This window comes from Sander lucioperca, chromosome 24 (genome assembly GCF_008315115.2).
Source record: "Sander lucioperca isolate FBNREF2018 chromosome 24, SLUC_FBN_1.2, whole genome shotgun sequence".
Classification (NCBI taxonomy): domain Eukaryota; kingdom Metazoa; phylum Chordata; class Actinopteri; order Perciformes; family Percidae; genus Sander; species Sander lucioperca.
Window position 1 is genome coordinate 8,043,034 of NC_050196.1, and position 13,771 is coordinate 8,056,804.

Sequence of the window (13,771 nt, forward strand, 5' to 3'; positions counted from 1 at the left end):
TATAGTTTGAAATGTAATTTAAACGTTACAGTTTTACTTTTTTTTTTTAGATTGTTTTGGGCTTTTCCGCCTTTATTTTGATAGGACAGTTAGGTGAGAAAAGACATGCAGGAAATCGTCACAGGTCGGATTCGAACCCTGGACCTCTGCGTCGAGGCCTAAACCTCTCAGTATATGTGCGCCTGCTCTACCCACTGAACCAACCCGGCCACATACAGTTTTACATTTAAAAACAACTCGACACTAAACTTGGCTTTAGCCTTGCTTAGGATGTTTTAAAACAGGTCAAATCTAAGGAATATATATCTTTTGTTAGTTTTTTGTTGTTATCCTAATGAAACTATATAATATAGATATCTGCACGATGTACACGTTTACATAGTGTTTCTATTAATTATGTAAATATATTTGATAATTCCATATATGTGTATGTAAATAATGTATAAATATGATTAAAACACGAGTAAAAGTCTTTCATATGTATGTATTGTAAGGTTTTTAACAGTAGAATGACAAACCGAATAGCTTCGTCAAACAATTTCCCAAGTTTATACAATGGGACGTAAACGCAAATAATAACAAGTCATTAACGTGCTGTGTTTGTGTCTGCCATGTGGTTTATGGCGCATGTAATATTCTACTCTTTGTACCGTGGCGGCGGTACTTTATTGGAATGCAATCTGATTTAATTGTGGAGCTCCGACTCCGCTAAACTCTTCTCCGGTGCATGCTGGATTAATAACCGAGCCCCTTAACGTTTGCAGTATCCAATCAGCGCTGTCAATGCAAGTGGTTGACCGTGGCGATGCTACGAGCGAGGCTAGACAGGCAGTATGGCGGAGGAGGGCAGTGTGTACGAGTTAGAGGGGCTCGAAAAACAATTAGAGAGTTTGTTGACCCGCTACTCAAGTGATGAATTGCGAGCCAATAGTAAACTGTTCTGCTCCGACTTTTGCAAGGTAAGGAGCCGTACCTGATGTGATTGTCGAAGATACTAGCTAGCTTATAACGTTATGTTAGCAGAATCCCCTCCCCCAGAACTGGCCGATACACGGCTAGCATTAGCAGGTAGGCTCGTTAGCATCTAGCTAACTAGCTAACGAGTCGTAGTCTCTTTAAAAACAAATGCCGTAACGCCTTTCAGACATTAACGTTATGTCTGATAACCCAGCCTCAGATTCAGGTGACTTTATTGAAGCGTCCGAGTCAGTAAACCAGTCATATTTTGACATGGTTGTTTACTGTACAGCTAGCAAGCTAACTGGGCTAATTGTTTGAGCCAGCTAACCCAAAATTTGTCTGCAAGTTAGCTTAGTTAGTACGCTGCATGTTTACTAAACTACCGAGTGGACACCTTTTTTGCAAGTTTGCAACGCGCTTGATAACCATTTCACTAGTAATGAATTTAGCTAACATTTCTTAAGGTTGTTATTCAATTAGTAGCCTGCATTATTAAGCATTCACTTAGCTATAAAGTCCAATTTCGAATATAGTTTAACGTTAATTAAGCTGCAGCAAAAGGACATGTAGCTTAAAGTGTACCTTTGTTGTAACACATCACATCATTTCTTGTGTCACAAGATGTCCTCCATACCCTGAGGTTTTCATAATACTATAACGTTAGAGGAATAAAACCAGTTGGTAAATATAACCAAGATAATCATTTTTGCTACTAAGCTATTGGCATTACCTTTAAACTTTAAATGTAAGGTTTTGCTCTGTGTGAAAACACAGTTTGGACACTCCTGAAGGTGGATTAATGAAGCACAATGCGTTTTATCGGCGTTTTGCCACTGAGGCTTCATAACTTCCCTGCAGTTTAATAGTAGTGAAGTAGTTGTACTAATGGGACAAAGGCCTGAGAACAACATTGTTGACAGTTAACATTCACAGGATTCCAGTGGTGCACAAGAGTGATCTTCACCATTAGAGGGCAATATAAGCACATTGTATTTTAGGGACTTAACAGGAAATATTGTGTAAAGGAGCACTAAATGTCCCGTTTTGGTTGCACACTGTAGTAAATGTGTGTTAAAGAGAAAAGCTGCAGACATAGGCCTAACTGTTCCAGTCAGTATTTTGATTTGAGCAATATAATAAAAGATGTGGCTCAGCCATGCTGATTAATTCCATGTGTTAGTTACTGTAGGGGTAGTTAATAAGTAGTTAGACGAGCTGTCGGTTTTTAATGTCCTATCTACCAAACACAGATATTGATAGGACTCCAATGTTTTAAAATGTCTTGTTTTGTCTGACCAACAGTCCAAATTCAAGATAATACGTTGACCGTGTTATAAAATAGAGAAAAGAAGGACATCTTAATATCTGAAAGGCTGAAAATGCAAAAAAAATGCTACTAGGCTTAGCCTTGGTCCTGTTGCATCACCAGTGTACCTACAGTTGCAGTTAAAACATCTAATATCGCCACAGACTTAAACAAGCTAAATGGTCCAAACTGTGATATGTGCATATGTCCTTGTAATATTTTCTTTGTTTTGTCTTTTCTCCGTGCAGCTAGTGGAGGAGTATGCCTCTCGCTGGCAGGTGCCGCTGCCTCAGCTCAGGATCCTTGAGATAGCTCTCTGCTATTTCGCTCGAGCCTGCACCTTCTTTCCATCAAACTGTGATCATGTGCTCCACACACTCAGTAGTCTGGCTTTGTAAGTATATAGACCCCTCCCTAAAGACTTTTAACTAACCCTGATTGCCACAGATTTGACTTGCCGTTTTAGAACAGCAATGACAAATAAATCAAAAGAAAGCAGTGCCACTTAAATGCTGTGATTTAAAACGGTTTCCGAAGAGATTATGTCTTACTGTACGTGAGGAGTCTCAATTGTATTCCAAGTAGTTCAACAGCATACGTGTCGTTGTGGTCACTCCCACTCAGTGTAGGAGTCAGGTGAAAGCCTGTGGGTTTTAGTCACATACTTTGCAGTACCAGCCATGATCATGTAACGTGTGATGGGAATACTCTTAGGATAACTAGCTGAATTTGCTGTAGGTGATAGCAGCGCAATGTGCTAATGACCGAGTTACGACACCAATGACAGGCTTTTTGTCCAAGGCAACTCCTCCTCCGTACCATCTCTTAATCTAATTACTTGTAATGTCCAGAGTGAAGCCAGAAATACCCTCCATGCAAGCAAAGTTTAGATGTTTGTTTAGGTAATATCACTTCTTCTAAACCACATTTACTGTGGCTGTTTCTGTGCAACTGTGAAAGGTAGTGGCCACATTTAGCTGCCACTAGCCTTTGGTTCACCTTGATGCCAGTCCGGTGATGTCTGTGAGAGCTTAAGTGTAGTTCCCAGTAACAGTTTTAACCATTAAGGAATGTCAAGTGGGTTTTGCAACGCACCTTCTATTTCACTGGAATCTGTTCTTACTCATCAGTCGTGCTCGCTGAAGTTATTTAACCAGAACATCAGTTATACCACAAGCTAGTTGGCAGTAGGTCTGTGATGACAGGAACACATGTTAAAATTTCTCATTTGAATTATTGTTCCTGAAAAACAAGATATTCAAATTTGGTGAAATACTTAAATGTATGAAAAAGCATCTCACTTTGACATTCCCTTAATCCTTGTGTTGTCTTCCCATCAACCTTTTTTTGACGTTTTTGATCCCTTTTTTTTCACAGTTTTGTTTTAGCTTTTTCCAACGTTTTAAATTGTTACATTTTTCTTCTACACATTTCTACGTCTCATATTTTCTGATATAAAACAAAAATTTAAAACGGGTCAATTTGACCCGAAGTCAACACAAGGGTTAAGAAAGAAAGTAGAGCGTAAGTATGTTGTACTGTTTTTTGTTTATTTTTAGTTTTGCTTCGCTGTCCCAAGTTTCACATCCGTTTAACTGTGAATAAATGAATGAATGAATGAATGAATGAATGAAACCCTTTATTGCCCCTTAGGGAACTGGCCCAGCACAATATGCCCTTGGAAAAGCACACACATCACATCAAGCATCACAACCCCTTTGGAAAAACCACAGACATTGATTAAACAGGGCATTAACTCTATACACATACGTGTTATGAAATAATCAGGGTAAAATCCCTTAAAAATCACTTGTATTCACTTGCCATTGTCACACACACAGAGAAAACCTTTCAGATCAGTTGCATACAGAACGCAACAAGAATATTCAAATATGCAACAGGAAATATTTGGCAACCACCTCCGACGTAGTCTTGTATATTTGCGGACGGTTAGTGGCATCGTTAATGGAATTGAAAGTTGATTGTGTTCCTTGGCTCAAGTAACTCATTTTGTGATCCAGAGAAAAACCCTGGCATGCTGCCAGCGGTTGATCTTACTCCATCCATGAATCCGTCATCCCGTCTTCCCCGGGGTTTCCCCTTAGCTTCCCATTTAAGTGCATTCCTCTGGCTCTCTATCACAGTCAGTATTTTTACATCAACACAAATACTTGAATTCCTGTGAATACTCAAGACTTAAGTTATAAAGTAGGTAAACAACAAATGTTTCAATGTGGATTTGTAGATAGAAGCCAAACAATGTTGATCTCCTCACAGGAGTCTTTTTGAGTTGCTGCTGTTCTTTGACCAGAAGGACTTCCACCAGGAGCCACTGAAACAGTTCACCGTTACATTCCAGGTGAGCATGAAGTGTAGCTCATCTTCTCAACAGGACAGTGTTGTTAATTGTGCGCTACACCTCTCAAAACAGTTAATTACTGTTGTGAACATTATTGTAATACAGGATGATGGTGCTCTTAATATAGCAATTGAAATGCTAGCGCTTTAAGAAGTCCCTTTTTGTACTTCTCCTCTTTCAGGAATGTCACCAGTTGGCCCTTGGGAGGCTTCAGAATGTCCACTTACTTCAGGTGGAGCGTTTGGTTCGGGGCGGCGGGCCCTGGGCCGTCCCAGCCCTACAGGCAATCCTCAGTGAGTCCAATTTACCTCAGAGTGAAGGTAGGTAACATGGTTAACATCTGTAGTATGATAAACACTAATGTCATTACCTCTCTGAACTACTGATTACACCAAATTAGTTGGCAAAATATATATATTTTTTGTCTCATGATGACGCATAAACCAACGGGTTTGACTAACGGGATTATCTAAATACCTTTTTTTAAATACTTAAAAATGGTTTTGTTCTCAGTGGTTGTTTTCTTACCGGCTAATCTCTGACGCAGTATCAAGTAAACTGAAACCATATCTATCTTCTTCTCTTCTGGCGTCGTGGCTATTCCTCAGTGGATGGGTGCATCAGCTCCGAGATGCCGGTGTTCTTTGAGCTCCGGGTGCACTACCTGTTATCCTGTGAGCGGGTCAGTGAGGCTATGGCCCTGGCTAAGTGTTGTGCTCGGAATCCCACAGCAGGACAACACTTGTTTTTCCTCCAGGTCTACCTCACGTGGCTTTTCAAAACTTCACAGCATGACCTCCTACATAAAGAGGTGGGTGGAGTGACTGTGCTATGCAGAAGACTGGTGTGTCGTTCAGTCAAACGGTCGAGGATTGTCACTTCAGTCTGTTGTAACTGTTGCTTAGCTACCGCACAATTATACCAAAATCTCCCGTGTGAGAACTATCTTTGTCCTAAAAACGGATGCTTTCGTTGTCCTCTGATTTTCAGGTGGCTGAATTAAATGGTAAAGATGCGATTCACATCATCTGCAGTTTGGAGTGTGAGGAAAAGGACGAGTTGCTACTCGCCCTCAGTAGAGCCTTCCTCTCCCAGCAGCTTCGCAGGGGAGACATGTACTATTTGTGGTAAGTAAACTTCAACGTGATGCGAATGTAATGAGAGGTCAGTTTACTTACCGAGGGCTCCCATTTTAAGTATCATTACGAACAAGTTTTAACTCTGTTCATTGCAGTGATCTTGTCTTCATATGGAGTAAACTTCATAGTCGGTTGAATACATCCAAGAACGCTCTCCTTGGGGAGAGTCATCAGCTGATGCTGTCTGCGACCAATGTCAACTCAATCTTCCCATTCATCAGAGCCATATTGCAAGAGGTAAGACAGATATTTGAACTGCAGTTTATTTGTACTGTATACGTATTTATAAATGTGAGTATATTTGTGAGGATGTTAGGGTTTCTATATTTGTTGAATTGATATTTAACCTTTTGTTTGTATCTCACAAGCTGGGTGAAGATGGTATCCAGTTCTGCGTGGAGCTTTGTGCCAATGCTCTGGGGTCTTGCCTTCCCTGCGACGTCATCACAAAGTCCCTAATCTACAAAACGATAGCCGGCCTGCTACCCAATGACCTGGAGGTTTGCCGGGCATGTGCTCTTCTCGTCTTCTTCCTCGAACGCACTGTCGAGGCCTACAAGATGGTGTACCTTCTTTACATGCATCCTGATCAGGAGTACCACGTGGAGTACAGCCCCATCAGAAATCACGTTCGCTTTGAAACCCTGCAGGTATAGCACCTTTTTAACAAATCGTGACGGAGAGAAGGTGTAGTTTCAGATTCTCAGTCAGTTCAGACGATGATTGTTGCCCATCATTATTCCATAATGGAATACCAACACAATTTCTTTTTCTGTCTCTCCTCAGGTCTTGAAGAAGGACTTGTATTTTGACCCAGAGTTTTGGAACCTCATTGCTTTGCGGACCAACTGTTTGAAGCTGATGAGTGAGAAGGTGGTCAGTGGGGCCCTAGAAGAAATCATGGAGGACAAATGGATCCCGAGCTACTGCACCAAAGAAGCTGCTTCCCGATTAAGCACGGCAGCATGTCAGAAAGGAAGTAAGGAGACGGCAGCTAAAAAGCGGCACCATAAAGAGGACAGACATCATAAAAAGGATACTGACACTGCATCCAAGAGATTAAAGATGGGTCCAGGCAAAACGCGGCCTAATGTTGACCACACTGTAAAGAAGAAAGGCAACCGAGGGTCATCATCATCAGCTGAACCTTTGAGGCGTTCATTTTGGCAGCTAGACAGGCTACAGGACAATGTAGCCGTTAGGCATGGGGAACTTAAACGCACGACACGACTCTCGGAGAAGAACCCACCGAAACGGAGGATTAGAAAACCCAAGTGGCTTCTGGAGGACTCAGGAAATCTTGGAGAGAATAATGTTCTTCCGAAGATGAAAAAGCATGGGTTGAAACATCAAAAGCACCACGGATCCTCTGTCGTAAAGAGGTCTGAAACGGGTGAGCTTAAGAACAATGCAAAACACAAACCTTCAGTAAACTCTCATTTAATGGCAAGGAAAAACAACCGCAAGCACCAGAAAGGGTTTTTGCTGGGCCCTCTAAAACCAGCCACCCCGCCACAAGTAATTCTTGAGCTCTCCCTACCAGACAATGAACTGATGGGAACGTTTACCGAGGACACTTTGAACAGACAGAGAGGTTTACCTCAAGTGCTTCTTTACAGACCTACGGTGAAGGTTCCTGCCGCATCACAACCCGTGAAGACTGTGCAGCGCAAAGAGGTGATTCTTAGAGCGCGGGATGCAGCTATGTTTGTACAACAGTTGCACTGTTATGCTCGGCGGCAGAAAGGAAAAGGTAATAGGCTGAACGTTCAAGGCTCGGTATCAACAATCACACGCTCCTCTGTGCAAGGAAGTCCTCCAAAAGATCCACACAGAAAGCTCTGTAAAAAGCCTGCCGCTGAGATGAAAGGTGGAATTACCTCTCGGACACCGGCAGCTGAAGTTACACAATCCCCAGCTTTAGAAACAGTCCTTCAAGTTCAAACTAAAAAAACTGTCTCACGAAAGACATTTTCAGGCGGAGAGCTCTCCAAACAGTCTGCTGCAGAGATGGAAGCTACCAGTGCGTCAAAGACATTAGCAGCAACTGAAGCTTCAGCAGAAAAACTCTGTGAAGAGTCTGCTGTTGAGATGAAAGTCATTATTGCCTCAAAAGCGGCTAAAGTGACTCAATCCCCAGGTTTAGATAAGGTCTCCAAAGATCAAACCGTTAAAGACACTTCAAAAACCACAACTTCAGCTGCGGACAACAGTCAGATGGTAGTTACTGATAACATCCCTCCAGTCTCAATTATGGCCAACATTTCAAACGTTGGATCTTTTGAGCCCACATCCTCGCAGTCTCAAGATGTTCTTAGAGATAGAAAACAAGATCTGAAGTCACTCTCTTCTCAGGCTGAAACAGGCAGAAATTTTGTAGCCCAAGATAAAGCAGACATCCCAGAAGTGCTCAACATTTCTGAGGTGGACGTCACAGATGTTTTCCCCAAACTCTCAAAAGGATATATGCCTTGTGAAAATGACCCAAGCGGAGGAACAGTGGTCACTACTAATACACCTACAGATCAGGACAGTATAAATAACATATCTGCTCTGACATTAGTAACAGAAATGGTTACTGAACTTGCACCTGCGGCAGTTGATCTGGAGAATCACAAACGGCCGGCTCCAGAGGACAGTTCCTCCAAGGAGTCAACAGCTGGAAGTAAGTCAACAACTGCAAGTAAGTCAAGAGCTGGAAGGAAATCTACAGCTGGAAATTCCTCGCAAGTTCCTCACAGATTGCGCACTGCATCCAGCTGCTCTGTAGTTGCTGATGTGCAAGGGAAGGAAGAGGGAACTCAGGATATTGGTCCAGAAACACCTGAGAACAGTAAACTACTAGAATCTGAGGAATCCAAGTTGGAGTACTGTTGTACATTCTGTAACAAGGTCTTTAAGGGAAGTCGGGTTGTGGCACATGCTATGTTCCATTATCGTAAAGATGAGTGCATGTTCTGTAGGACGATGTTCAAAGATGACCTCCTGGCCATGATGCACCTTTCTGACCATATTGAGAAGCTAAAGAGGAGCAAAGAGTCAGCTGGTAATACCCAAGAAAACTGGGTCTCTGAGACCAAAGATATCGCCACACCTAAGACCTCTGCCAAAGCTAAGACCACAAACGTGTCTTCTGGGGGCCGTAGCAGTGGGAGAACAAGGCAGCCTGCTACTGACGGTCTTAAATTAATAAGCCTTCCAGATTCAACACCATCTGGCTCCAGAAAGTTAAGATCCAATGACAAGCCAGTGGATCGTCAATCTTTACATGAAAAGAAACAAAACGTGTCAAAGCACCTTAATAATAAATCTCCTGTTCACAAGGTAAATGGGCATATTGGCAAGAAGAAAAGGCTCGGCAGACCGAAAAAGGACACCGTGAACTCGGAAGCTAAGCAGCCACTTGCACAGGAGGAGCTCTCTCAAGTAAGATCAAATGATGAAGCTGAGAATCCCAGGTTGCAAAAAAAAACAGATATAGAGATGGATTCCTCTGCAACATCAGTACATGTAGACAAAACGTTGGGCTGTTTCACTGAAGATAAAATGAAGGAGACCAAATCTCTGCAGGTCCTGAAGACGGCCACGAAACACAGTGGGAAAGTTGTCGAGGAGAAAAATGTAGAGCCACAAGAGAGAGTCTGCTGTCCTGTGGAGGGTTGCGCTTGGATTACAGACCTGTCGAAAAACCGCGTTGCACTCCTCTACCATGCTCTTGAAGATCACTACGGCGAAGTCAAACCTTTAGAACTGGCGTTCCGTGTGGGAAACAGCAAATGTAGTAGTTGCATGAGGGTTATGTGGAGTTTCGATCATTTTCAGCACCACGTTGAAAGACACAGACTCACTCCGCGGCATCCCTGCCTTCATCAGGGTTGTACTGCCCGGTTCAAAACTGGAATGGAAATGAGACGCCACGCCAGGAGGCACAGTCCGCTGCAGGCAGTGTGCTGCCGCCCTGGTTGTTCTCAACTATTTATTTGTCTCTGGGCACTGAACCTCCATGAAAGAGAGCACTATGCTTCCCAACCCACTAAACCAGACAAGAACACAAATCGGCAAACGGGTGACAAACATGATAACACGCCAGGTGCTAAGAAACAACCGGATCATAGGCCGCAAGATGCAACTGCTACCACTACTGTAAATAAGAGCGTGAGTGTAAAGGCTGCTCATAAATTAAGAGAAGAAGCGTTGCATAACTCGTCAACTGGGAAACCTGTTCAGGCTCCTTCTCCCACCACTGTCAGTGGATCACTTCTGTTGAAAGAGAGAAATGCGACCAAGGATTCACACGTCTTAAAGAATCTTTCTAACAAGGACACCTCCACACAGCCCACTGGCCCTAATCTGAGATTAAGGCAAACGTTAAGAAAAGATAAAGTAACAAATACAACGGAAAGTCACAAAGTCATCTCATCGTCGTTGTTAAAACACAATATCAAAGTAAGGCATAAGTTGAAGAAAAAACAGGTCAAAGTAAACACCAAAGGTCCTAAGAGAAGAGGGCGTCCTCCTAAGTCAAAGGAAGCTGTGCACGATGAAAACACTACTACTGGTCAAAACAATCCAGCGGTCATAGACAAAACGGCTCCACTTGCGAGCCCCACTAAAGCAGCAGAGACCTCGAATGTGAGCAACGAGTCAAAAGAAGAAGAAAAGAGCCAGCCGGTCCAAGATGGAGTCAAAAGTACGGAAACGTCAATCAGTGAATCAAAGTCTAAGAAATCAACGATCAAGCAGATGAAGAAGAAATTTGTCAAACAAAAGGGCATTTCTCATACCTCCACAGCTATTGTGACCGCTAACAGCTTAAATCAATCAATCAGCACCACCTCAGCAGACAACACACACAAGTCGACAGCTGACAAAATGAAGAAGCTGCATAAAGTGAAAAAACGCTCCGCTCCTAAAGAGAACAGCAGTCAGACTGCTTCTTCAGACTCCAGCAAGTCAAAAAAGCACAAGGTTACAAATGGCAAAGCCACCGCAAAGATTGTTAAGAAAAAATGTCCCCTCAAAGAACCAGAATCTGTCTGGAAAAAGCCTGCCAAGTCCATATCTGATGTCCAGCAAGTTGAGGCCAAAGCATCAGCGGGAGCAGAAAGTTGTGCTGATGAGGAGGGAAAAGTGAACACAGAAAACACAGACTCAACACAAAGCCGCTCTGGTAAATCTGTGTGTGCTGTCCCGGCTAACAGTTTAAATGTGACACCACGCACCACCTCGGAGAAAACGCAGAAGGTAACAAAAGAAGAAAAATTGAAGAAATCACATGTGAAAAAAGAAGGAAAGAAAGAAAAGAGTAGTCATAGTGCTTCTTCAGACTCGGGCAAGACTAATAAGAAGAACAAATATATCAATAAAAAAGGGGACATGAAAACGCTCAAGGAAAGGCGGCCGTGTAAAGATGCAAGCACAACCTCTGCCTTGAAAAAGAAAGCCAAGTCTAAATCAGTAGAGCAACAGGTTGAGGCTAAAGCAGCAGCAAAAGAAAGCTCGCCTGACGTGGAAGGAAAAGCAAAAGAAGGACCAACGGATGCAACGCATGACGGCTCTGGCTCTATCACCCCTGCCGCCAAATCCGAGAAACCTCACGTCGCGAAAATCTCAGACACCAGCAAGGCAAATAAGAAGCGCAAGCATGTTCATAAAGAAGGTGACACAAAGATTGTCAGGAAGAAATGCAAAGGCCAGGGTGCTTCATCAGCATCTAGGAAGCCTGCAAAGTCCCAAACTAAAATCCAACCGCTCGCTGAGGGGAAAGCCGAGGCAGTGGGGAGCGCTGTGGGCGAGGAGGGAGAAACTTTAGAGGAAACGCCACATTCTACAATTAGCAGGGCTGGTTACGCTGTAGTGACGAACGGACAAGCGACAAGAGAGGATGTTGAATCTACAGTGTTTAAGAGCGCTCTGGAAGAGTATAGTAAGAGGCCATTCATGCGCCTGCCGCCTACAGCGTACTTGGATGAGAAGTACATTACCATGCCAAAACGAAGGAAGGCGCTGTCGTTTTTCCAGTCGTCTCCGAGAAGCCCCCCCTCTCCTCAGCAGACCTACGTTGCGACGGCTCGGCAGAGACAACGATGCGCCAACTGTTTTGCTACTTTCAACAGTGCCGAGGATCTACAGAGTCATCTCCAACTGCAGAAGTGCTCAAACATCTTTGGATTTGACTCTGATGACGAGGGTGAGTCTTTTTATTATTTAAAAGTTAAGCAAATTGAAAACTTAAGCATGCAAGCTTGGATATTAAGAATACCGTATTGGCCCCGAGTACAAGACAGCCCTGATTATAAGACAATACAAAAATCTGAGATATTGTCCTGTATTGGGTTCAATATGGCAATAAATAATGCAAGCATGGAAGCTACATTTGTTAGGGTGTGTCATTATTCTTTTTTTTCTGTTTCAGGCAACAGTTGAACATGTCTAATAAAGTCTAAGTGAATTGACATTTTGGATGCGTAATACACTGACCTGCGTGGAGCCCACCGGAGGAATCCTAACTCGACAGATCAATGCTCGCTGGATGACTTGTTCATTGCTGTGGGCAACGACTCGGGCATCTGGAGCCTGAGAACTGAAAAGGGATACCTGACTTTGACTGCAGCACGTGCCTGTAGGAGCGGTCAGGACACACGAAACAGCCGATCGACAAAAGACAACTGAACTGAATCCCAGTCAGACCGTTGGCAGAACAGCTAGTACTGAAGTGCCTGCTCTGGAAGCGCCGTGCCGTTTCCAGCTGCTTCACCTGGTATGGAGATTAAGAACTGTGGCTTAAAGACTGGACTCTTGAAAGCTGTGAAAAAAAAAACACTCGAGCCAGACGACAAGGCTGCTCCTGCTATCACTAGGATACATATTTTTTCACATCAGTAAGCCATATATTGCCATTATTTGCTTTTTGCACTGTTCTCATACGATTTATCAATTTCTTTCTGCTTAAACTCTCCAAGTGACGGGGATTGTGAAATGAATGAAGCATCTTACAAGTCATGCTATTTTAACATCCTGAGGTTGCATATACTTTTCTTACATTTGCAAAGTTGCAAGATTGCTGTATCAGAGTCTTCTTTGGGAAAATATTATGTCTAACTCTTGTTTAAATACTAATTGTATTTCTTATATCCCTATGGGGTTGATTATGTACGTGCTTGTCCTCACCATGAGTAACCAGTAGGGGGCAGTGTGCACCAATCTATTTAGGTTAACAGATTTTTTTTTTTTTTTTTTTTCCCTCTTGCAAAACATAAGATATTATTTTCTCTGTTTTGCAACAGAAGGATTTCTACATACAAAGCTGCTCCACTGTATTTTATCACTGGATGGACTCAAGAAATGGCTTCACTTCCTGCTACCCACCACAAAATGTGCCAGTATCCCGCTGATATTTTGCTGGGTTCTGTCACTGATCATGTTCTGTTAATTATTTGCTGTCAGTGGAGCAGCTGACATCCTTGCTTATATTTTCTCACTTAAAACATAGATTTTATCTACTGAACTGTCCAAGACCATAGAAACATTGTGATTTCTCTTTTAGGTTGAATGTTCTTTCCTTCAAAGAGAAAGTCATAAACAACCACAGTTTCTAAGTGTTACCAGGAGACCTCATCAAGTCTTTCATGATCAGCGGCAGGTTATATTTATTTAAGTTTTTTTTTTTTAATCTTTTTGTAAATATATGAAGAGTTTCAGTGGCTTATTATAAAAGGGGATGTTGGAGCTGGGTTTATATTTTGTTCTTGAAGTAAAAAATAAAACTTCTTTCGAATGGCATCTGTTCAGTTTGCCGTTAAAATGACATCCGATACACCAGAGGAGTGCGTGTTTTCATCAGAGGAGGAATGAGCAGTTTATTTCCAAAAGTAGAAAATAAAATTATTCAGTGCACTGGCAACAGATAAGACACAGCAGTATTGGAGAGTGGGCTGCAGAGGAAGAGAGAATGTTGACTTAGGTAGACTGATCACTCAGAAGATAAATCCTCACTTTTTGCTAACC

The 13,771-nt window shown here is 42.6% G+C and overlaps 1 protein-coding gene across 3 annotated transcripts; it reads left to right on the forward strand.

The window, feature by feature from the left end:
- Window positions 1-624: 624 nt before the first annotated feature.
- LOC116044689 lies at window positions 625-13,546 on the forward strand. Of its 3 annotated transcripts, none has more exons than XM_035998719.1 (11): window positions 625-959; window positions 2,515-2,660; window positions 4,544-4,625; window positions 4,807-4,945; window positions 5,234-5,436; window positions 5,616-5,752; window positions 5,860-6,001; window positions 6,133-6,414; window positions 6,551-8,416; window positions 8,486-11,954; window positions 12,180-13,546. In XM_035998719.1, the coding sequence occupies exons 1-11, from the start codon at window positions 834-836 to the stop codon at window positions 12,188-12,190; spliced, it is 6,603 nt and encodes a 2,200-aa protein (XP_035854612.1). In that variant the 5' UTR covers window positions 625-833; the 3' UTR covers window positions 12,191-13,546. The 3 variants fall into 3 exon arrangements, with proteins under 3 accessions (XP_035854612.1, XP_031147959.1, XP_031147958.1); XM_031292099.2 differs by having other exon boundaries at window positions 6,551-8,225; window positions 8,259-11,954; XM_031292098.2 differs by having other exon boundaries at window positions 6,551-11,954.
- The last annotated feature ends 225 nt before the right edge of the window (window positions 13,547-13,771 follow it).